This window comes from Penicillium daleae (assembly GCF_028827525.1).
Source record: "Penicillium daleae strain IBT 16125 chromosome Unknown utg000007l_segment0_segment0, whole genome shotgun sequence".
Lineage (NCBI taxonomy): Eukaryota > Fungi > Ascomycota > Eurotiomycetes > Eurotiales > Aspergillaceae > Penicillium > Penicillium daleae.
In genome coordinates this window covers 4155387-4178814 of record NW_026623155.1, presented here as the reverse complement: position 1 = coordinate 4178814, position 23428 = coordinate 4155387, and the positions used below count along the sequence as shown (strand labels likewise).

The 23428-nt window shown below is 50.9% G+C and overlaps 10 protein-coding genes across 10 annotated transcripts; 3 read left to right on the top strand and 7 right to left on the bottom strand.

The window, feature by feature from the left end:
• Positions 1 to 174: 174 nt before the first annotated feature.
• Positions 175 to 3441, bottom strand: optF (uncharacterized protein; the record flags this gene model as incomplete). Its single annotated transcript, XM_056912084.1, has 6 exons — positions 175 to 374; positions 436 to 705; positions 804 to 1018; positions 1089 to 2416; positions 2496 to 2681; positions 3262 to 3441. 6 exons carry the CDS (start codon positions 3439 to 3441, stop codon positions 175 to 177), a joined length of 2379 nt encoding a protein of 792 aa, XP_056764910.1.
• Positions 3442 to 4361: 920 nt separating this feature from the next.
• On the top strand, positions 4362 to 5602 carry N7458_008701 (FAD-dependent oxidoreductase; the record flags this gene model as incomplete). Its single annotated transcript, XM_056912083.1, has 3 exons — positions 4362 to 4739; positions 4845 to 5242; positions 5317 to 5602. 3 exons carry the CDS (start codon positions 4362 to 4364, stop codon positions 5600 to 5602), a joined length of 1062 nt encoding a protein of 353 aa, XP_056764909.1.
• A 271-nt stretch (positions 5603 to 5873) lies between these two features.
• Positions 5874 to 6449, bottom strand: N7458_008700 (S-(hydroxymethyl)glutathione synthase; the record flags this gene model as incomplete). The annotated part of the gene is made up of 1 exon (XM_056912082.1): positions 5874 to 6449. The coding sequence occupies one exon, from the start codon at positions 6447 to 6449 to the stop codon at positions 5874 to 5876; it is 576 nt and encodes a 191-aa protein (XP_056764908.1).
• Positions 6450 to 7564: 1115 nt separating this feature from the next.
• On the top strand, positions 7565 to 9222 carry N7458_008699 (IQ calmodulin-binding motif protein; the record flags this gene model as incomplete). Its single annotated transcript, XM_056912081.1, has 4 exons — positions 7565 to 7702; positions 7772 to 8722; positions 8788 to 8933; positions 8982 to 9222. Coding segments are annotated over 4 exons (1476 nt in total), but the record flags the coding sequence as incomplete, so codon positions are not given.
• A 693-nt stretch (positions 9223 to 9915) lies between these two features.
• On the bottom strand, positions 9916 to 11437 carry N7458_008698 (3-Oxoacyl- synthase III; the record flags this gene model as incomplete). Its single annotated transcript, XM_056912080.1, has 3 exons — positions 9916 to 10801; positions 10864 to 11166; positions 11244 to 11437. 3 exons carry the CDS (start codon positions 11435 to 11437, stop codon positions 9916 to 9918), a joined length of 1383 nt encoding a protein of 460 aa, XP_056764906.1.
• A 920-nt stretch (positions 11438 to 12357) lies between these two features.
• Positions 12358 to 13062, bottom strand: N7458_008697 (rhamnogalacturonan acetylesterase; the record flags this gene model as incomplete). Its single annotated transcript, XM_056912079.1, has 1 exon — positions 12358 to 13062. The coding sequence occupies one exon, from the start codon at positions 13060 to 13062 to the stop codon at positions 12358 to 12360; it is 705 nt and encodes a 234-aa protein (XP_056764905.1).
• A 1347-nt stretch (positions 13063 to 14409) lies between these two features.
• Positions 14410 to 15836, bottom strand: N7458_008696 (alcohol dehydrogenase; the record flags this gene model as incomplete). Its single annotated transcript, XM_056912078.1, has 7 exons — positions 14410 to 14462; positions 14518 to 14656; positions 14726 to 14760; positions 14818 to 15240; positions 15291 to 15410; positions 15459 to 15571; positions 15661 to 15836. 7 exons carry the CDS (start codon positions 15834 to 15836, stop codon positions 14410 to 14412), a joined length of 1059 nt encoding a protein of 352 aa, XP_056764904.1.
• Positions 15837 to 16611: 775 nt separating this feature from the next.
• Positions 16612 to 18532, bottom strand: N7458_008695 (Zn(II)2Cys6 transcription factor domain-containing protein; the record flags this gene model as incomplete). Its single annotated transcript, XM_056912077.1, has 6 exons — positions 16612 to 16766; positions 16819 to 16918; positions 16982 to 17091; positions 17151 to 17844; positions 17908 to 18227; positions 18301 to 18532. The coding sequence occupies 6 exons, from the start codon at positions 18530 to 18532 to the stop codon at positions 16612 to 16614; spliced, it is 1611 nt and encodes a 536-aa protein (XP_056764903.1).
• Positions 18533 to 19474: 942 nt separating this feature from the next.
• On the top strand, positions 19475 to 20560 carry N7458_008694 (uncharacterized protein; the record flags this gene model as incomplete). The annotated part of the gene is made up of 3 exons (XM_056912076.1): positions 19475 to 19489; positions 19548 to 19984; positions 20050 to 20560. 3 exons carry the CDS (start codon positions 19475 to 19477, stop codon positions 20558 to 20560), a joined length of 963 nt encoding a protein of 320 aa, XP_056764902.1.
• A 254-nt stretch (positions 20561 to 20814) lies between these two features.
• akr1 (putative aldehyde reductase (AKR1)) lies at positions 20815 to 22497 on the bottom strand (the record flags this gene model as incomplete). The annotated part of the gene is made up of 10 exons (XM_056912075.1): positions 20815 to 20888; positions 20965 to 21244; positions 21308 to 21501; positions 21573 to 21702; positions 21768 to 21840; positions 21911 to 21930; positions 22003 to 22087; positions 22191 to 22204; positions 22275 to 22362; positions 22451 to 22497. The coding sequence occupies 10 exons, from the start codon at positions 22495 to 22497 to the stop codon at positions 20815 to 20817; spliced, it is 1005 nt and encodes a 334-aa protein (XP_056764901.1).
• Positions 22498 to 23428: the final 931 nt, after the last annotated feature.

Sequence of the window (23428 nt, the reverse complement as noted above, 5' to 3'; positions counted from 1 at the left end):
AACTCATAGCCCTTGACTTCCAGCTGCCCATCTGGTGAAATCGTGATAAATGCTCAGGATCGCAAGTAATGGATCGCTTAATATGTTTCGCTCTTGAATTCCAGACAAGCACCGAATGCTATGCACAAAATAATGGTCTTACATCAAATGAGAATAAGTGGGAATAAGTTATAATCAACTCCACGTCCCTTTAGCAGGGCCAAAGTAGCCCCGGCTGGGTAGACTTTTGTACGGCGTGCCTTGCCCATCGGCGGTGTTAGAATATACAGTGTTACCCCACCAGTTCAAAGGGCCAGCCGGCAAAGTGATACAGAAGAAAATAATCACTGTAGAGACAGCGACGCCGCAGTCCAGCGCGGCAGATAGGACATAATCTAAACTACTGTTAGAGATGTTTCAACGTAGGTGCGGGGAATGTACGGGGCGTTGCCATACTGTATTTAGACCACCACGCAGGCTTGCGACGTCGTATCAACCCATTGAAGATCATGTTGATCACCCACCAGGAGGAGAAACTGACTCCCGTAGCCGGTGGGACCAGGCTCATCGCTCCAAAGGCAACCGGCCAGGAGACACGGTTCACTGCCTTCCAGCGACGGCCCAGGAGATACGTGATCACGACAACCACCGGGCCAACCAGGAAGAACCACAACAGGTTGCCATAGATCTGACCGGGTGAAAACAATCGGCCCGGTCCAATCGCACCTGAAGAAGGGAGCGTATGAGTATGAAGGTTCAATGACGACCATAATCAGTGGCCGAGATGCGAGGAACAGCTGGATAGAAGAGACAACAAGACGTACCCCAAATAAGCGACGAGGAATACGTGACCCGGCCATGCGGACAAGTAAAGTTACCATCTGCACCCGAGGTGCATACGTCGTCAATTCTCGTAATCATAAACACTGTCACGCCGCACTGAACGATGGCACCGATCAGAGTGGCGCATCCTTGGGCGGCAAAGACGGTTCGTGGTGCAATGTGGAGGTAGTGGGCCAACTTCATGTCAGCGACGAATCTAGAGAGATAATACATCAAATATCAGCACACTGCAAGCAGGCATATCCAAAAGCCGGGACGGGACGTACTCAAGCCCCTGCTGAACAGCGACATAGCCATAGAATTTAAAAACCATGTTCGCGAGCGGTTTGCCAAGAAAGGCGTATCCGCCAATGAATTCAGACATCAGATTCAGCTGATTGCTACTGATGTTTGTCAAAGCCTTGATGACTCCAACAGGGACAAAGTAGATGGTTGGCAGCAAAAATGCCACCAGGACAGCCCAGGCGGGTAGTCCTGTTTGCCACACTTCATTCGTCACCACGCTGAGCACAAACATTGACAGCGTCACTGCGGCGAACCACCACCAAGGCACATTGGGATACACAGACATGAGGCGCGCATGCACATCTTGCTTGTTGGTGCCTTTCCACTGTTCCCACAAATCTCGACCATGATAGAGCCCGATATGAAAGAAGATACCCGTGAGATTGGCGAAAGCGACGCCAAAGGTAATAGCATACCCAGCGGGCAGAAACATGGGCGAGTAGTCTCGATAGGCAGTCTGATCGACGGAACCATCGGGGGCCATAATGCGCGACGTGTCGTACATGTTGCCGGTATTGTCAAAGGTGTTCGAGTTGAGCAAGGGAAGATAGGCTGAATACCAGGTGTTGGTATAGTACACGATGGGACAGATGAGCCAGAAGAAGAGCGCAAATGATCCCATGACATTCAAGCCGGCCCAGAACGGAACCAAGAGTGGGCTTTGATTGGCATAAACCACCTGGGCCCAGTCAAAGGTCAACACCGACATGCCCAGTCCGGTGACCTGCCCGAATAATTGGTTGACCACGACATTGGAAGGGACGATCCAACAGATGAAGCTGAAAGTACTGAGGCCGGTGAACAGATACCCCGGAGCAAAGTACCAGATGGCGCCGACCAGGAATACGACGAGGAAGAAGCGCAGGCGTGTGATGCGCCAGCCATCGGCGATAGAATTCTCTCGCGAATGGAGAGTTGTGAGTAAGGCCGCATTCGACAAGACCTGGGGCCAGATCATCGAGGCTGGGCTGACCAGCCAGCGGGCGGCCATCCCTGCCAATCCAAATCCGAAGAGCTGGGTCGTCACACATAGTAGGATCTCGAACCCGCCGTGCGAGGGCATCTCATAAAACTTGACCACTGCCTCGATGATTTGAGTTGCTGCCGCGGAACCAATGGAGACATTGGCCATGATGGTGATGAGCGCATGTTCCTTGATGTTGAAGTGCCGATCCGGGTTCAAAATCCCTAATGGCATCCATCGTGCCCAGGCGCAGCCCACTGGAAACGCGAGCAGCTGGGCAACCAGGGCACTGATGGTTACGCTGGGCTGGCGCAAGCTAAAGAACTGATTCAATCCACTTCCAATCTGCCGATTCGGAAAGAAGAAGAAAGTTAGTTTGGTTGAAGGATTGCAGGCCAGGCGCCGGAATACAGCGCTAACATACGATAGTAAAGAGCAAGCCAATAGTCCACATGCGGACGGTGTTTACGGGCAACGAGAGGTCATTGATGGGCTGAACGACCGCGCGTACCTCCGGAAAGGGCGAGTCATCGGCATCGCATGACAAGACTTGGTCAGCATCGTGGTCGTGTAAGATAGAGAGATCGTCGTCAGGATGTTTGGCAGAGTCCTATCACCATACAATGGCAGAATTGTATGAGCAAATGGATCCAGATGCGGAGCGAGATCGCCCGCAAGAAAGGCACGGTACAAGGGAGGATGGGCCATCGTGAATGGGGGCAGGGGCTCAATAATGGGACGAGGGGAGGCAGCCACAAGGCTAGGCAGCATTGACCAATAGACGACGGATCAAGTCATATCGTCTGCAAGGATGCGACCCGACCGGGAGCTCGACAAATTGACCATCCCAGTGACGCCAGTGACATCCACTGCGAAAAAGAAGGTTGTCGGCTGGGGCCGCAACCATGTGGTCGACACTCTGAGAGGAGGGACCGCAGTGGCCCACGCCACCGTTGCCAAGATGCGACTAACGATTTCAGGACCAGCGAGTCCTGAAACGAATGGAAATGAGGGGGGTGCAAGTAGATCAAAGAGGGTAAATACGGGCCAAGATATACAGATGCACGGTTCAATGATATCAGGAAATGTGACTGGGGAGTATATATACTTGGGTGGGCATAGGTGGTAGAGATGGGGGGTGGAAGGACCAAAAGTATTGGTTTGCAAAAGAATGTTCGGTTGAACCTTACCTGCACAGGAAACCGCGGACAGTCTATGGACTTGTCGCCAATGGAAGAGAATACGGGAGAATCCCGAGGCTGCTGCTGCTGCTGCTGCTGCTGCTGCTGCTGCTGCTGCTGCTGTCGATGCTGACACTCCAGTCGGCGTGCATCCCTCTGGGTCTCGTTCTCATCCTCGTCCCACTTCATCACGTCGTGGATTCCGGGAGAATCCGGGCTACGACCAACGCTGTCCAGCGGGCAATTGGGCAATATGGGTTGGCCAGATTAAACAGTGACCCACGGCCCCAATCACGACGCTCATCTGCCAGTAGTCGACCACATCGAGGGGTAGGAATAATGAATCGGGCCAAGATCTCTCCAACCTCAAACAACGGATCAGACGCGTCAACCCGATCGGGCGGCCAAGGACCGCACGTTGGAAGGGAGGGGGCGATCGCGGCCGTGGGTGTGGGCTATTTGCGACCCTCTTTAGGCCTGAAAATGTGAAAATGTAGTGAAAGGAAATAGACACTGGGGAATCCACTCGAATCAGGATCTGATGGAGTGGGCTCCAGCTGCAAGAACGGGAGGGGGTGTGGAGGGGCCGGATGAGAGGGAAAAGACAAAAAGACAAATGAGAGTGGAAGTTGAAGAGAAGCGCACCGAAAAGACGATCGTTTCGGACTCGAACGGGGCGGGTTGGCCCGCCCCGCTTGGCATCAAAAACCGCGAAGAGTGACGAGGACCTCCCGCTCAGGCGGTCCAGAGCGCCCTTGTTCGGCCAATCTGGCGGCAAGGGATTATGAACCAAATACTTAAATGGAGAAAAAGGAAAAGAACAGAGAATCTAAGTTCAAAATCCACAGGAAATCGCCAATTGATAAGGTCTGCGCTCCTCCCAACTCTCCCAGCAATACCGCACGAAAGTCGCATCCCAGCTAATGGAGCATGAGAGCCAGACTATTCGACCCCCAAGGATCAATGCTCCCAGAATTTGAATCTGGGGACGATTTCCACCAGTCCACGGAAGTAAATTCTTCCTTTTACTCATCTAGCGATCCAACTGAGAGATCAATTAAGGAGGTGCCGCTCCATCACTGATCGCACGGACGGTCAATCTTGCCGCCATGGGGGAATATAACCAACCTGCCAACGACAGTCCAGTGCCATTTGCCCAGCGCCCAATCATCATTCTCGGTGCCGGCATCATCGGATGTGCCGCGGCACGCCAGCTGCTGCTGCAGGGCTTTGATGTTACCTTGGTTGCTGAATTCCTGCCCGGGGATCAAGATATTCGTTATGCATCGGCCTGGGCGGGGGCTGCCTGGCATGCGGCAGGGGGCATCTCCCCCGATCAGCGCTACCTCCAGGCTGTGACCCATCGCATCCTGCTCAAGATGGCCCTGGAGCCAGAGACAGGAGTCAGTTTAGTTGACGCTCGAGAGTATCTTGAACAACAACCGACCCCTGATTCCGCCCTCTGGGGAAAGACCGTGGTGTCTAGGGTCAGTCCCCTTGCGAATATCAGCTACATATCAGCTGCTCCGGAGACACTCTATTCAGAAATGTCCTCCAAACCTGATCGGTCATTAACTTAATCGTGTATCTAGTTTCGCAACTTGTCTCCGGGGGAATATCCATCAGAATTTGCCTGTGCTTGGGCATATCAGACGCTTGTCACCGATCCCACCCGACACATGCCATATCTGAAGCAACAAATCCTGAAACTAGGCGGCCGTTTCATCCGCCACAAAGTCGACTCCCTGCAGGAGTTGTACGGCATGTTCCCGGACTCAGGAGTCTTCATCAACGCCAGTGGCCTGGGCAGTAAGACCCTGGCAGATGTCCGGGATGACCGTTGTTTTCCCGAACGGGGCCAGAATGTGTTTTTGAGAACTGATCAATGTCGAACTATGTACTTTCGCAATGGGCAAGAGTACACCTACGTGATCCCCCGGCCATATTCCGGGGGTGTGGTATTGGGCGGCGTCAAACAACAAGAGAATCTGTAAGCAGACGCCACTCACCAAGAGTCCGTTATTGATTCATCGATTCATATTCTCATCTCCATTCGTCCCCCAGATCTCCCGATGTTGATTTCGAGATTGCTCGAGACGAAATCGCCCGCGCACACCGATTGGCCCCCGAGATTGTCCCTGCGAACCCACCCGAAAGCGCCATCAGCCACATCATTGGCATTCGCCCATCTCGAAAAGGTGGGTTCCGCCTCGACTCAGAGGTGCATGGATCCCGAACTCTTCTCTCGGCATACGGTTTTGGAGGTGGTGGATATGCGTTTTCTTATGGTGTTGCAGAGGCGCTGGTCCGGATGGTAGAGCAGGCTGAACGCGATAATGTCATTTTGTAGGGGCCGATTCAGCCGGACTCTCTAATAGGCACCACTAATCCCTCACGGTCAATCTCATTGCGTTGTTCAATTCTGCCAGGTTACTTCCAGGGCATATCCGGCTACAGATGGCTAAGATTCAAAGCCGACGAATCAAAATTTTCTATGTGCAGCGCTAAATACAGGTCCCTGTGCCACCAACCCCAATTTTTGGGGGTTCCGACCCTTTTTCACAGATTTACAGTACCAACATAATGAATTCGTGTACTTCATTCTTGGAGCAGAGGGCCATTCATAGATTTGCAAACTTCACGCCAGCCTTTTGAGCAGTGAAAGTTGCAATCAGATCCATCAGGGGCGGGGACAGGGCATCGTAGGTCTCCAGTCCAACGGACTTGAACTTGGCTCGAAGCGCATCCATACCCTTGGGGTTGAAACCCTGCTCAATGATCGAGGACACGAAACCGGCGAATTGGGGCTCCTGCCAGCCCTTTTGGTCGGACAACTCGGCGTGAACAAAGTCTAGCCCACGGAATGGATGCTCCTTCTCGATGCGGCCATACAGATGAACCCCGCAGTCGCGGCAGGAATAGCGCTGGATCACAGCCGAAGGATCGATGATGGTGAGCTTCGACGCGTTGGCCTGAACGCTGAGGTTGTCGCGGGGGATCACGCCGACAATGGAGAACAAGGCCCCGCTGGGCTTCCAGCACTTGCTGCAGCCACAGGCGTGGTTGTGGGCGATGTTGCTTTTCAATGCAACAACGACCTGGTCGGATGGGCAGTGGCAGCTCAGAGTACCACCTGGGAAGTTCGGGTCGCCCCGAGTGATGCCGTTATCGATCAGAGGGTGAAGAGAGGAGGCCATGGTGATGGTAATTGGAATTGAAGCAAGATCAATAGTCCCAAAGTGCTTGGAATTGTCTTCCTTATACAACCATATATAGACAGACCATGGCAGCTGTCTATAGTTCGTCGATCGTGATACCCCCTCATTGTCCGGTTCCCCTCGCGAGGGGGAGATCGGACTCGGAAGGGTATCCCGGGCGAGCCCGGGCGCTTTACCGACGAAGCCGTGATCCTTTGAATCATCTCCATACTGTAGGCCCCTCGAAAGAGATGAATGGTTAATCTTATTCGTCCCCGGGAGTATGAGGGAGATGTCCGAGATACGTTGCGGGGCATGTCTCAAAATGGTAAATGCATCCGCCGACTGGTAGATGAATATCTTCGCCCATCCAAAAAAAGGTGGGGAAGTTCTCCAACTTTCCAAGTGATAGTCATCGCGAGTCCGGCCCAGACAGTTCTCCCCGCAATGGCGTGCGAGACAGATCCAGGTACGGGTGTTCAATTGTTAGCCCGGGATGTCCACCACCTCTGTCGAAATGTACAGAGGAGGGACCTATCTGTGGTGACATCACGGATCAGATCGTGATTGAGCGAGTCCGGGAGATGAAACAAGTAAGATACCGATTGGGGATCGGGGACGACGAGACAGGAGGCTGTCATCGCTAGTCGCTGGTACCCAGGGTCTTCGAGATTTCATGCGTCGGTCTGAAAGTTGGAATCGTCCAAGCTGGTGGGCTGAGGTAAGACAACGATCCGTCACCTCGCGGAAATTTAGTAAGGCCAAGGCATGTTTCAACCTGGACTGGCCTCATCTTTATACAAGACTCATCTGATATCCCCCAAGGTCCTTAGACCGAACAAAAAGCCCAGCCAGCAACAACCTTGGGGGCAAAGGAGCTTCTAAAGAGCGGTCGAAGAGGCTATGATTGGAGAGCCTTGACACCTTGGTAACCAGGCTGCAAGGCTGCAAGGCCGTTATCTTATCTCTCGTCTGTATCTTATCGCGTACTTCCCCGTTTTGCTGCCTTCCTTAAAAAAACAAGGTAAGGCACTTCACGTCTGTTACTTCCAACGGCGCTCCTTGGCGCAGAATAGAACTTTTGCTCCTCAGAAGCTTGTCAAAATTACCCTCAGATCCTAATCCTAATCTTGACGAGAACTACCCTCTCCCAGCCATCTATACCGCACAACTCGCCCAGCGCGCATGGCCGTGACCTGGCTGACGTCATGCCCCCTTCAGATCCAGAGCAACGGGCGGCGTACACCATTCAGGTACGAAATTGAGGATAAACGAATGAACTGGCCTGCTTTAAAGATCGCTGACACCATGGGGCAATAGAGATTTTATCGTGGCTATCGAACTCGACGAGAGCTTGGCGGCTGTGGTGTCGCCGCCTCAACTCGGTGGCTGAATGTAATGATAGAAGTCCCCTTCCACACCTTCCGCTATGTAGTCTCGACAGGCTGACTGATGTATATCGTGGGCATCAGGCCCTCAAGCCTCCTCGCCAAACCCGTGCCGACCCTGATGCCGATATCGAAGATGAAACCGACTCAGTCGACGGCATCAGTCCAGCGCGCAAAAATTGGCAACGAGCCGTCAGCATTGCATTGCAGGCTAGCAGAGATGGAGGATCATCAATCGATCAGGAGGTTCATGGCCATCCAGATGATTCCATAGACTCTCACACTCCCACGGGCCCCCTGACGACGATGGGTCTCGAATACTTTCTTGAAATGGTTGATTCAAAACATCGCCATGGTAGCAACCTACGCGCTTATCACGCCGCTTGGAAGAACTCTCCCTCGAACGAGAACTTCTTCTACTGGCTGGACTACGGTGACGGCAAGGAGATTGAGCTTCCACAATGCACACGCGAACAACTCGAGAAAGATCAAGTCCGCTATCTCTCACCCGAGGAGAGATTCAACTATCTGGTCAATATCGATGAAGCGGGTTTGTTGCGGTGGGCTAAAAATAACGAACTGGTAGACACTGATAACAAGCGCTTCAAGGATAGCGTTCATGGAGTAGTTCCGGTGGATGAAAATTTCCCTTGTTATAGAGATCACTCTGATCGAATTCCTTCCCCAGCATCGGACCCGACATCATCCGGGTCACCATCCCCCTCCATCCTTCCCAGCAGGAAAGACAGCGAAGACCCAACTCCATCCACCAGAGATGACTATGAGCTTAATAAGACTGTCAACAACTTCTCGCGCATTCGTCCTGCGGCCATTTACGACCATTTTGCCGGAAGTCTATCCATCAAGGATGAAATGTGGATCTTTGTGAGTGCTTATGGTCAAAGCCAGGGAAAGTGAAAAATTAATTTTCTAACGCATATCGAATTCAGGTTGCGGACACATCTTTCCGGATCTACATTGGAATCAAGGAGCCGGGGGCCTTCCAGCATAGTTCATTCTTACGAGGAGGCAGAATTTCGGCAGCTGGCCTGATCAAAACGAAGAACGGACAAGTCCGGGGACTGGCACCGTTGAGGTAAGTGTCCTGCTGTACTTCCCTATCTACAGGTTTTAACAAGCACAGTGGTCATTATCGCCCACACCTTGCCAACTTCCGTGCCTTTCACCACTCGCTCCAAGACCGGGGTGTTGATTTGTCGCGAGTATCCATGACCAAGTCATACGCGATTCTAGCGGGCATCGAAGGATACACAACGGCCAAACGCAAGATCAAAAACGTTCATGAGAAATTGGATGAGGCCAAGCAAAAGCTCCATTCCATGCATCTAAACACCGATGAACGGAAGGGTGATGAGAATCCATGATCAACGCTCTGTTGTCACATTTTCTATGACTGGACACCAATCACTGGGCTCCATAATTCCAAGGATGGTCGAAAAGAGACGCAAACTTCAAAAAATTCTCGAACATCCAAGGTGCCACCATCCTCAATGGCCACCGAAAATCATATTTGACCGCCATGTTGAAAACTTTAGCTCTTCACTGTTCTCAGCCATGTCTTATCGAAATTTGGGACGATGCCGATTCATGGCACCCCTACCGGAGCATGCTAGAGAGGCACTTCGTGCGAGCCAAAGTCTTGCTGTATAGCAAAAGGGCCAAAAGTTTCCCCAGATTGGCAGAGGCTCAGATGCGTTTGGTTTAGCGAAGGGCTCTGGCACAAATGACGTGCAGATCGCGAGGTGAATGGAAAGGGTATCCAAATTCCGAGCCCCAGCTTGGGATGGCTGAAGTGCTTCCTCAGGTCGAAGTGGCGATACAATCCGACATCCACCCTCAGAACATCCAATTCTGAACACCCTGTTGCTTCTGCCTCGTCTGTTTAAGTGGTAGCTAGCTGGCGATTAAGTCAGGTTCACACAGCCAAACAATACACTTGGTCCAAACCCGTATTACGTGTCGGAGGTGAAGGAAGATGAACACAAGGATATGAATTGAGTGCACTCCAAAATTCTAAGCGATTTCCATTGATATGTCCCTCGGTATCTACTCTTTCTTCACATCCGAGCCGCCAGCTTTGCCTTGATCTCACGGAGCGGATAGTCATGACGCTTAGTCTTGCTCCTCACGCTCTCGCCGTCTTGGGGAGTGATGTAATGGGCTTCTACCGCAGGGTTGTATCCCAATCCAGAGATCCTCTTCACTTCTTCATTCGACACGGGATGATTCACCTGGCCATCGGCCCGTTTATAAACAGTGACCACCACGGCCCCGCCCAGCCCCAGGTTATGCTGTAAAGCAACATCAGTGTTAGAGACCAGACGATTGTTTGCCCAGCCGCGTAGCTGCCACGTCAGCTCGGCACATTGAGCAACTCCTGTGGCCCCCAGTGGATGGCCTTTAGAAATCAATCCGCCCGATGGGTTGATCACAGGGCCACGTCCACCGTAAGTGATATCGCCCCGACGAACCATCTCGTGTGCTTTTCCAGGCTCCGAGAACCCAAGCGCATCTAGTAGCAGGAGCTCGTTTGTTGAGAAGCAGTCGTGGAGCTCGCACACTTTGATGTCCTTCACTTGCACCCCGGCCTCTTTCAGAGCTAGTCTCGCTGCATCCCGTGACATATTGAATCCAACAAGATCGATGGCGCTTCCAGAGTATACCTCCGGCCCATCAGTCAGCAGTGCCTGGCCAGCTATCAAGATAGCCTGTGATTTGAGGGATGGCCGTGCATCCAGGAAGCGTTGAGATACGATAACAGCTGCGGCAGCACCATCACTAGTGGGCGAACACTGGAGCTTTGTGAGCGGACCATAGACCGGGGTAGAGTTGAGCACTTCGTCCAAGGTGTACGCTTGCTGGAATTGAGCATATGGATTTCTTTGAGAGTGTTCATGTGAGATACGGGCAATCTCTGCGAAGTCCTCGGCTTTGGCACCATACCTAGCTCGGAGTTAGCAAGGCCTGGCTGGTAGTTCTGGAAGGATTCTTGGATCTGCACTGACTTCTGCATATACTCCTGTCCAGCATTTCCAAAGTATTGCGCGTTTCGAGGTGCATCGTGTTTTCCAAAAGTATCCTCCATCAGCTTCGTAGAAGGGCCCAAGGGACTGGGACGATCGTCCCAAACACTCTTGATCGAGCCAGGTCGCATCTGTTCAAAACCGATAACGAGGGCGCAGTCGATGAGTCCACCTTGGATAAGTCGGCGAGCCGTATGAAGACCAGTACTACCAGTAGCACACGCTTGGTTCAGGTTCAAGACGGGGCATCCTGTCATCCCCAGATTGTAGACTATTCTCTGGCCACTAGATGCCGATAACATAGATCAGAAACGACTGGCGCTTAATGCTTCCAAGAGCACAAGGTATAACTCTATTCATACCTGGTTGTATCACCATAGCAATAGCAAGCTATCACTTGTTGCACCTGGTCGTAATTGATTTTCGCGTCTATCAATGCTTTGACGGCAGCTTCATACCCGAGTTCAGGGTACTCCCTGGTCCGGCGCGGCTTGAGGAACTGGGTCAGCCCAACTCCCAGGACGTATGCGTTGTTTGAAGATGTTTGCGACGCCATTCTAACAATCAATTTTCGTTGTGATTAGAGAAGCCCTGCGTGGACAAGATCAGTGAAAGTACCAGGTATATAACTGCGGCGCGTTGTGGTTACCGAAAGGTCCGAGGCACAAAAAGTTATGAATCCCTTGACCCCGCATTTGTCGTCCAGCCGAGCTGCTCCCCAAAAATGTGGATGACCGGGATACATCTGACGCATAATTGGCATGATCGGCATTTTTTTTCAAATCATATAGCCTATATTCTATATTATTACGGCTCCTCTGATTCCGACCGTCTACTTATCTGGATGCCGTCTCCAATTGATCGCTTAACCGTAAGACGGTGGAAGGAACTAAAAATCGTGGCCTTCATAGTGCCTCTTAAATTCCACCGCCAATTCAAAGCCGGTAGTCTTTACCATAGTAAATTTTCGCCCACAGGTGTGGCCGATGATACCCTGCTCCATGCTCCAATTGGGTGCATCCAGGGGCAGGTTGTCTTATTCTTGAATGCTTTAATTGGAGTTGAATCATCGCTTTAGATCTGACGATGGTACAGGCATTACGGATGCATGAAGTTTGGAAGACTGGGTACACGCAATTGGGTCCGGCGATACAACATCCGTACTGTCGAGCTTGAAGGGCTTATAAGAGATAGGTTTCTATTTAAAAAAATGAAACTATGGAGGAGAGGGTCCCCTAACAACAACGTATCGGACCGATCATTACATGGAATTCTTTCTTCTTTCCAGGATTCTTCTTTAAAGGGCCCTGGTATCTACTAACTCTTGCCTTGTATCATACTGTCAATCTTCTTGTGTGAAGTTTTGTTGCAATTGAGTTCTCGTCCGTACTCTACGTACAAGAGGCTGTCACTTGAAGAAAGCCGAAATGATATTCAAGCTCCGAGCTTGCGCGTGTATCGGTCCTTGGTAATGGTTCAAGGCCAGTAGTAGATACCCCGTGCAACATCCTCTCTTAGTTTCTCATTCACACGAATGAAGTCATGACCATGCAACTTGGTGAAATCACGCTGGATCAGTTCGGCAACTATTCCACCAAAAACGATGCTCCCGTCAACATTCAGGTGTGTGTGGTCGGTAGGAATCAAGTTATATGTATAGGCATCCGTCGGTCCAATAGCATTCAGGTAGTCGGTGCTGGCTCGGTTGAGATTGATGAATGCGGCACCGGTGTTATGTGCTGCAGTGATAGTGGCAGCAGTTTGGTTCGCGAGGTCTTGAATGATCATTGGTGTTCCTGTCGAGTTGTCATAATTGCGCCTTGACAAGGGCGTCACAAGAATAGGCGTTGCCCCAGCATTCGCCGCCTCTGTCACGAAGCGCTGTAGGTTCTTGGTATATTCTGCAAGCGAGATGTTTGCAGCTGCCTTTTGGTCATTGTGACCGAATTGTATGGTGACGAATGGCTGGTACTCGTGGCTAACATTCCGGACCGTTGCAAGGACGTTGTCCCAATCGCCCCCAGCTCGAAAGCTGACGGTTGTCGCTCCGTTATGTCCGTAGTTGTGACCAGATGCTCCATTGAACAATGTCGTGTTTAGGAATCCATCTCCCCAGCCTCCTCCATCTGACGATTGCGTTGCTGTGGTGCTGTCGCCTGCTAACACAAAGTAAGGAGGCATTTTAGGCACTGAGGCAGGAAGCGCTTGAACTGGCAGAAGAGTGATGAAAAGCGATAGAAGACCGATCATTGTCTCTACTAGACACACTTGGATATTCAATTGAAAGTGCCTTCAGTTTTGTTATGCATCCTTTTGAAGGTATTTATGCCTGGCGGTCTGCTCTCCCGTTTCAATTAATGAATATATTCACGGCATTTTTGCAGTCCAAAAAAATATGTTCCACCAACAGAATATCAGAACTCGTTACTCTGTGCCAAATTAATTTGATAATTGCGGGGTAAAGAAAAGACTTGCGGCGCACTTGACGCCCAGATCGCGGAGAAGGCAGATCGTTCGCGAAGAGATACCCCGAGATGCAAATTCCACGCTTTTCGTAAATTCTGTATCGGAAGGCTAATTGAATCTTCCTTTTGTCCGGTTTACGAGCTAGCCTGTAGAGCCATAGTCACTGAATATGCTTTGACAGCAAAGTATTTTTGATCGATCCATGGATGTATTGAGAGAACCATTGCCTTCCTGCTCGGATCAATGGAAGCTATATATTTGACGGAAACAGAATGTCTTTGCTGCCAAAAGTTAGAGAAGAGTTGAGATGCGTCACTGTGTATTGGTCTCTTCTTCACTGATAATAGGCTAGTTAACTAGTACAGGGTGGTTCTCTAACGCTCTAGCTGCCTAAAATCTCCAATACAATCTGCGTGTTTGAATAAACTGACCCTCTCGTAGGTTTGAACGCATAACCTGCACTTAACGGGGGGCACATTCTATCACATCACTGGTATCTAGATGCACCGAGACTCATCAAGCAGATAGCATTTATGGTATGAAATGCCTTGACACGGTGTGTAAACTTATATGGCTGTTTGTAGTTCATATCACACATGAAAGGCACATCAGCAATCGAGTCGACAGTGCTCAAGGGAATGATACTTGCTAGGTAATAGCGACATATCAGTACCATTAAATGAGCATATTCGCTTATCTTCAACACATTCCTTAGAACACTTCAAAAAATTTGCAGGGTACGAATTCGAACAGGTGGTGCAGTGCAGTTGAGCCGTGCCTTGATAACCTGGAAACGTGTTTATTTGCGCAAGGAACGTGAGGAATTCACTTTCTGGCTTCAATTTTGTTCTAAAATAAATCATGCTTGAACAAGCTATCTCGAAGCATCGCGACTGTCCTCAACCACCGTTCATTCGCGGGCACAACTAGAGCTACACAGGTCATAAGGAATCCCGCGCCTGGCGATAGAGCCCAGCGAAACCATTATTCTACGCCAGCGGGAGATCTTCAACCGCGATGTGCCACGAAACTCTGTCGATGATGAAAGCAATTCCAATCGGATTACTGCATGGTGATCACAGCACGGAATCGCACGGACCCGGAAATCATTGCATCTATCTATTTGTCAGAGACAATGGTCGGGGGTTTTCTTTTAAGTTCCCGACTTACCGAACGCTTCATTGGCACGATCGAGAGGGAAGGTCTGGACCATGCACTTGATGTTCTCTAATTCAGTGAAACGAAGAGTTTCCTCTGAATCAACTGCATGTCCACTGGGCCATCCATGAACGGAAAGACCTTTGTTGACCTATAGCGAGCGAGAGTTAGGAACCTTGGTGGAATCAAGACCGGGATACAAAAGAGGAGAAAGACCCACCATAAGTGCCGAATCAAGAGGAATCTCACCAGGAACTAAACTCAATTAGCCAACTGAAAATTGACGGGGGCTAAGGAAAGCAAGGTACATACTGGCAAGAATCAGGAGCTTTCCGAGAGGTCCAAGACCTTGCAGCAGCGGAGAAATCGCCTTAGCGTTGGGCGCGGTGGCTACAATCAAAGAAGCGCCTCCCAGCTTCTGAAGCGCGGGTCCAACCTCTTCTTTGCTGGTGTTGATGTACTCATGGGCACCGAGATCTCGTACAAACTTTTCCTTCTGATCGTCACGAGAGATAGCGACGACGCGGTAACCAAACCGGTTCGCGTACTGGATGGCGAGATGGCCGAGACCGCCAAGTCCCTGGATAGCAACTGTAGAGCCAGGTTTGACGGCCATTTGCCGCATTGAGTTGAAGACTGTCAGGCCCGCGCAGAGAATTGGGGCGTATTCCGCGGCTGGGACGTGAGCAGGGACTGCCACGCCCGCCTCGGCGCGGAGAATAACATATTGAGCATCTGTCCAGTCAGCTATCTTTCCGGACCTTGCACAAGTAAGGACGACTTACATCCACCATTCTTTGTCAAGCCATTGATGTCCTGGCTCTCGCACATTTGGTAGTGGCCCTTGCGACACGAACCGCAAGAACCTGTAAAGGTCAGCTTTCCCCTCCACCTCATGCTTTCTTCTGGAATCGAAGACTTGCAAATTGTATAGCGTGTTTAGTGAAACATACCATCGTGGCCTCCGTGCCAGCCTCCACCAATACGATCGCCGACTTTCCAGTCCTTGACACCATCGCCTGTGGCGACCACATTTCCAATAATCTCATGGCCTGGTGTAATCGGGCTGGATTGTTCAGCAAGTCAGCCATCTCCACGGAAAAGCCTCTTCATGCAACGATCGAGGCTGAGGAATAAAGACGATGAGGAACACACAATTTACCACCCATGCCAAACGTCTGGGCAGCGGTGTCGGAGAAGCAGACACCGCACGCCTCGACCTTCACGAGGACCTCACCAGGACCCGGCGGGGTCAACTCGACCTCTTCGATGATGAGTTTCCCACCAGCCTCTTTGAAGGCGGCCCGGGTGTAGTGAGATGGGAAAGACATTGTAGGGGTGTTTAGGAGGTAGGTGCTAAGGTGAGAAGCAAAGAGAGAAGAAACTATGAAGGGGTAGGAGAGTAAGCAAAGTGGGAGTAAGGCGAACAACAAGAGGCTCTTTTAGCCTTTTATACGGGCCAGTCTAGAAAATTGGATGGACGATTCGAGACTCAATGAAGCACGATGACGGCGACGGCGTCTGACGGGACTAATTGCTTCGCTTTGGACAAAAGCTCTCCGGCGCCGCTGATGAAAGTCCAATCAATGCAAATGGTGGCAGTATCAATCGAATCAGCATATGCCATTGCAATGAACAGGAGGATCGCGGAGCGGGGGTTCCGGGAGCATTGGCATTTACTCTATTGGGATCATCACCAAAGGACACTAGACTGGGTGCGGCTAATTCACCTAGTCAAACTTCCTGGTCTGGACTGATTAGAAATCCTCCTGGTCTTGGCCGCAGATCCCGAAGTATACCAGGCCCATCCATCTCGCCACACAGCAGCTCTGATTTGACCCACCGGGGCAATCGGAGATATGTAATAAAGCCGACGTATCTACAATGAATTTTGAGATTGAAACATTATGAAATACTTGTCGCCTGGTTGCAGGAGGCAAAGATGGCAAGAAATCCGTCCAGATGCCTGTGGTCTAGTATCATCATACGGAGAAACGCGATCTCCTGTCTCTTTCTACCCAGAAACCGAGGTACTACGAATATCCTTGGCGCACAACTGGGTTACGGCTACAGAAGAGACTCTGGTCAAGAGTCTTGGCCAAGTCTTCAGCTATCGGGGCTATCCACCTGGCCGAGTTCGGCCCACTGGCGCTCCAGCTCTTGCTTGATCCACGAGGTACGCCAGCCCAGGACTTTCTCTACACAGGATAGAAACTTCAACGAGCCCTGTTGCTCGGTCCAGTGCTTCAGGCAGTACCCAACTAGACAGAAGTTAGTCGAATTTATACATCGCCGGGGACTAGGAAGACCAACATCGATGGAGCAGATGACATGCCATGAAATAGGCATTATGAACACTTTCGTTGGACTGAGACAAGCCAATAACGCTGACAATATGGCTAGCAATGATTCTCTATCAAGGTGAGGTTAGTCACACGGTCCACTACGGCGATACTGATATTGAGTCAATTCATACTTCTGACACCCGCCGCGAGCGTGCCATTTGGTAATCACTCATGGGTCGTGAACACCCCTCAGAAAATGTCAAGAATATACAGACGGCATGATAATACTGCATTCCAACAACTAGACTCTCTGTTAGTGCCCGAGACAGTGACTGGAGATTCATTCCAAGGGGCGCAAACCTGCGGGGGCCGACATCATCCATATTTCAGGAAACGGTCGATTCACAGTCACATCCGCCGGTTGGTATCGGAGTGGCTGCCAGGTGGTTGGTTTCGCGTGGTGCCACTCTTCGACGGCGCGGGCCACTTGGAGTCGTGCATCTTCATCCACGGGCTCCTGGGGCACGTTGCGGCAGATTCGCAGAATATCTGCGCAATGAAAAATCACCATGTTTGCAAATGCAGCATCATCTGTGCGTTGAAACATGGAGGATCGCTCGTAGTTTTGCAGGTCCAGCTGCAACGGCTGATACTGTACCACCGATGCGTAGATGGCCTGTCGCAGAAATTGCCAGCTGACAGCCTCTGCCAGTCCACCCGAAGATGCGGAGCGAGACATCAAGTTGATCAGGCGATTGGATCCTAACAGGTGGAATTGCGGGTCGGTGCTGTTTTCCAGCTCTTCATATATCCGTAACAGGACTACTGTGACCAACAGGTTCTCATCGTAGGTCTGTTCAGGCTGATCTAACGCCGGAATGAGCAAGCCCAAACACTGGTCATGGTATTCCGAAGCCTCCCAGTCGCTCTGGTTGCTGAGAATTGCGTCATGCCGGGCCGCAAGAGCCATCACTGCTTTGAGCAACATGGGGACTTGTAATGCCCGGCGGGGAACGTCGGTGCTAAAATGGCATTGAGGGTCGCAAATGTCCGCCTGGGCGAGTGAATCGCGTCAGAAGCAAGATTTTTTTTTCCATACACAAGAATGCCGACTTACCCATGGAGCAATTCGTTGAATGAAGCTACGCATCAGCGACGCTTCTCGCAGTGATAGGGCAGAAGGTCCATCCGTCGTAGGAGGGGAGTGGTGGTAGCTTGCCATGATCTGCGGCTGCGGTGAAAGCTCATTGGAATGCAATTGCACCAGTCGAGGACTAGCATGGTCCACGTTGGGAATCTCTGAAACTCCATCGACGTGATGCGGATCCCAAGGCGAGTCTGACGATAGAGGTCTCATTGCGGAAACGGTCTGATTCTCTTGAACAGACTCTTCTACGGGCCCATCTGCCTCATCGCAGGCTTCGAGTACAAACGTCACTGAACAGTAGAGAAGTCAGCTTCAGCTTTTTCTCCATTCATCTCTACTCGAAGTGTTATTGATCGAACTTACCAGGCCGGGCCGTATCTACCCAGACTTGATCTTCATTCCATTCTAGGTCGAATCTTGCCGATGTGCCACTGCTCTTCTGGTAAACATGGCGGACTGTTTTGAAGTGGAAGGGCGGGTCGAGCTGGCACACTCGCCCTTGGCGCGCGCAGGGCGCACAGGACGAGGCCCCTGGAGGAATCACACAGCGGATGTGACGATACCGACACCGTTCACAGCCTTTGCCCACTCTCATTTCATGTCCTCAGGTCCTCATGAGGGCAATATTTGGATTCTGTATGTACACTGAGGTATTTTCATCCCCACGCTCTTCTTTCTGGCCCTCGTTGACCCTTTTGGCGTTGGAGTTGGAGTGGAGCTGGAAAGAAGAATCCGGGAAAGTTCAAGCCTGAGGTCCCCCGCATTTGCTGAGTCAGCAGGATTTCTCCACCCCTTCCCGAAATGGAAAGTAACCAGCCTTGTTACGCCATTTCTGTTTCTGTGATCCTTCGACATTTTCGACTCGAAACATTTCTTGTCCTCTTCAGATTAAGGTTATATACAATAATGTGCCAGGACATCTACAATAATGCTTTCTTCTCGCCAAGGTGACGTCAAGATAATCCCAATGCTCGTACTTTCTCTCTCGCCCGAAATCCCCCGCTTGTCCCTTGGCTATCCAATTCTGCTGCGTGCCAATCGGATGCAAAAGTAGAACTGCATCTATCCCGATAACAGGCGTATGGCGAGCGGTTGATACGCTCGACAATGGTCCCTTTCATTCTTAAATGCCCAGTTCAAGATGAAAAAGAAATATTCATTAATATTTCCCAGCGAAAAATCGCTACCAATGATTGATTCCACCCTTCTCTAGCTCGAGGTCTTTACAATCAACACCTGCCCCAACACGCTAAACAGGGCCGATGGGCGGCCGTGAGAGTGAATTGCGGCAATGTTCGTATGCATGGGATCCTAGACTTGATCCAATGGCAGCGATTATGACCCTGCATCAATATCAATAACTCCGCCGACTTAGTCTGTGACAGCCAGTCCGTCGAATGGCAGAGATTTAGAATAAGTTGACTCCGCCCCAGAGCTCTCTGATATAATATTAATGTAGATGTCCCGGATGTTGTTGCCTTGATGCACGACATATACCTGGGCAGGACTTGATCGCCGAGGCCTGTCGCTTGCGCAAATGTTGTTTCTTTTGGTCATTTTTGCCACATTATGGCAGGTAGCAGTAGCTGATTCAAACAACTGTTCGTGAGATATACCGATATAGATGCATTCTATCCCTTTCTCTTGATTATCTAACTGATGCGAGATATACAGGCTCAAGCAATGTCGTTACCTCCAGTCAAAGCGATGCTAACAATCTGGCTAACTGCGACACTCTCCATGGCAGCATCACCATCGCATCCTCTGTCAGTGGGACGATCACGTTAAACAATATTGAGGAGATCAAGGGCTCATTTACTGCAGAAAGGGTATCGGGATTAACTGGCCTCGTCGCGCCTGACCTCGATACCTTCAAAGGCGCCTTGACGTTGCACAGCCTGGGATCCTTGACTAGCTTAACGATGGATGCTTTGTCTGACGTCTCTTCGGGAATTTCTATCACGGGCAACTCGAAACTAAAAGCTCTCACCATGAAGGATCTAGAAAAGGTTGAGGGTCAATTGCAGTTGACAGGGTCATTCAGCAGGTGAGTTTCATGTTTCATGCTATGCCCTGCATGGTGAGACAACAGAACTAGCGAACTCAATGCAGTGTCTCACTACCTTCATTAGATGAAGTGAACGGCGAGACAACAATCCGTGGCTCCAAGTCCATGTCTTGCAGCACTCTGAACAGCCTACAGTCTGAAGGTGTTTATCGCGGGGGTTTCTCCTGCATAGCCTCGGGTTCAAGCGGTTCCTCGCTGAGTCCTGGTGCGAAAGGGGGCATTGCAGTCGGCGTCATCTTGGGGGTATTGTTCATTCTATTGATTCCGTGGTATGTACTACGGGCGCGTCGCCATCAGAAAAGCCAAAATATGCCAAAGGCAGCTCCACACTCGCCGTCGATAATAGTGTATAATGAGAAACAAACCGCTCCCCCTAATCAGCCGAGTCTGAAGACTCTACTCCCAAGGAAACCTGTGGGCTCCACCGCTGCGCAACTGGACGGTAGCTCCATCTACGAAGTGCCGATGGTATCGACTCCCGTTCGTGAATACCACGAGTTAGATGCGGGTCCCGTCCTCAGTTCACATCAAAGGCCGATCAATTCTGATGTGTGACAAAGCGAGGCTGAAACCCCATGGATGATTGTATCTCTATTCATGAATCTGCACTCATCGTCATTGTCCACACAGAATTCCCCATGCTAGAGTCTACCTTCTAACGATTTCTTCTAAAGCTACGGAAAGTTTGAATGGTGAATATCTGGCGAATGCGTCGTTGCGCCCTTCTACCAGAGCTTACAGACAACTTCATGTGTGAAAGTACATATTTCATTCATTCATTTTAGGGGAAGTAAGGATAGCCAGAAAATTTAGACAATGACCTTGTGGCCAGCAGGAGCCTCCTCAGGCTCGCCAAAGATGTCGATGTTCCAGCGAGGCTTGTCTGTAGGGCAAATCGGTTAGTAATTCATTCCAAAAAGTCCACCTTCGGACGTGCTGGGGCAATCGGGTGTACACACTGGCAATGTAAGGAGTGTTGTAACGCTTGCGGTCATTGCCCAGAGTGTTGACCTTCTCCACCTCCTCGGCAGTAAGCTCGATCTCCTTGAAGTTGTCGCGAATGCGCGAGGGAGTCACAGACTTGGGGATGACACTGTGATCACCGACCTGGGACCAGGCGAGGATAACGTGAGCTGGGGTGACCTCCTGGCCGGTACGCTTAGAAACAGCCTCGGCGACCTCCTTGATCTCAGGGCGGGTGATTAGGAGAGGGATGTTGAACATGTTGTTACCGAAGGCCTAATAATATGATATGGTTAGCTTTGCGAGAATCTTTTTGCTAGATCCCAGGGTGTCACGCACAGAGTAGGCAGTAACATGGATGCCCTTCTTCTGGCAGTATTCAATCAGGTCGTTGCTCTGCAGGACCGGGTGACGCTCGATCTGGTTGGCAGCGGGCACAACACCGGTAGCGTTGATGATGGCCTCGAGGTGGGGAATGCAGTGGTTGGAGACACCAACGGCGCGGGCCTTGCTCTTGGGGAGCCGGGTCATGGCTATAACGATACACCGTCAAGGTCAGCCGATCCTATCTTGCACCAAAGTCTAGCATCAAGAGTCTACTCACCCTTCCAGGTGTCAACGATGGAAACACCGTCATCAATGATCACATCACCACCCTCAACGGTGCTGCCCTCGACAAGAGGGAAGTAAGACTCGCCCTTCTGGAAAGCGACGGGCCAGTGGACCAGGTAGAGCTTCAATAGCGTCAGCATACTTCCTCCGATGATTGATCAGTTCTTCAGCTGGGCAAGATTCGTACATCCAGGTAGTCGAGCTCAAGCTCAGCAAGGCAGGCATCCAGGGACGCCTCGACAACCTCGGGGCGGTGCTGGCTGTATGGAATTAGAATCATTTCGCAATTTTAACTTCCCATGTGGGAAAAGAGTGTGTATCATCAATTACCTGTTCCACAGCTTGGAGGTCTATGGTCGAGAAAATTCAAGTTAGTACACAAGAACATGGCGACAAGTCCAACTTCTCTTGGAACTACTCACAATGAAGAGGTCCTCACGCTTCAGACCAGGCACATCCTGGAAAGCGCGCTTGATACCGGAGGCAACCTCACGCTGATTTTGGTAGCTAAATCGCGATATCCAAGGTTAGTGTCTTGCATTCTATGTCAATTGCCGAAGGTAATTAGGCGATTCATTGCGGCGGGGAACTGGAAGGGGGTTTCTCGTACATGGTAGCGAGATCCTAGCGATTGTTAACCTTCCTTTCTCTACTTTGTTCTTCAACCTGCATCGAGGACAGGAGAGGAGCTTACCAGGTGGCGGTAACCGGCCTTCAGGGCCTCATAGACAGCTACGCCGACCTGGCCAGGGGCAGACTGCCAGGTGCCAAAGCCCAGTTGGCTGTATGAATGTATTAGTTTCCCCGTTTGTGGTTAACACGGCCATTTGTAGGCAGAGGGGTACGCGATCGTCATGCTGGAACACATACGGGATCTTAGCACCGGTGTTAAGGGCGACCTTCTTGCCGAGAGACATGGTGGACTATGGGGATATCGCAAAGGTGATGGGAGGGCAGGGTAAGTAGAGGAAGTTGAAAAATGAAGCAATGTAGATTATAACGGGGACGCGCCACTTAAATACGTCTTGCGCTCTCACTATAGAATAAAACAAATACTTTCATTAATGACAGCATCCACACCCGCGCAACGTGGATTTCTTTCTCCGGCGGGGTTCATCCCACGCCCGCCTTCGGAGCAGACTCCACCGAGTTTCGCGACTTTGCGAGGGCATCGCGCGGTCAGGGTACTTCCCTGTTGGAGCTGGTCTGGTATGTGTCGATTTGGGATTTCTGCAGGCCTCAATCCTCTCTCACTAGCTGGTCTTTGCCTTGATTTCGACGCTATAGAGTCATAGACAGTGCCATTGACAGGGTCAACCCTCGATCGTTCTCGTTCGGGTTGGACCTTCTCTCCAACTCGCAACCCCAAGAAACCCCTTAATTGAATCGATTCAGTGGCGTGGTTCCCCCACATCTGCTGAGTAATTGGTGATATCATTCTAATTATCCGCGTGTTCTCCGTTTCTGGTCCTTCCGGATATGTGTACCTTTTTTTACCGACCCGCCACTAGTCGCTTTTAGGCAGGTTAGGATGAGGCGTTCCATGGCCGAGACGATGTTTTGTAAGAATGGTTATAAAAGCTTGTGCCTCTGCCCTCTGTACCTTGGGGTACCTTGGGGAACACACTGGAAATGAAATCTCTCATCAATGCAATTCGGGCACCCGATTTGGTCTAGTGAGGGGCATCTTCAGGTTTGGACAATGCATCCACCGATTTTCATTGGCTTTGAATATTGGAGTTGCACAACATCTCCATACTGGTTTCTCAGCAACTGATGATTGCTCCTCCACTTCTCCACTTGAGGCTGGCCCCTCTCGGAGGATCGCCGGTCTGGTCGGCTCGATCG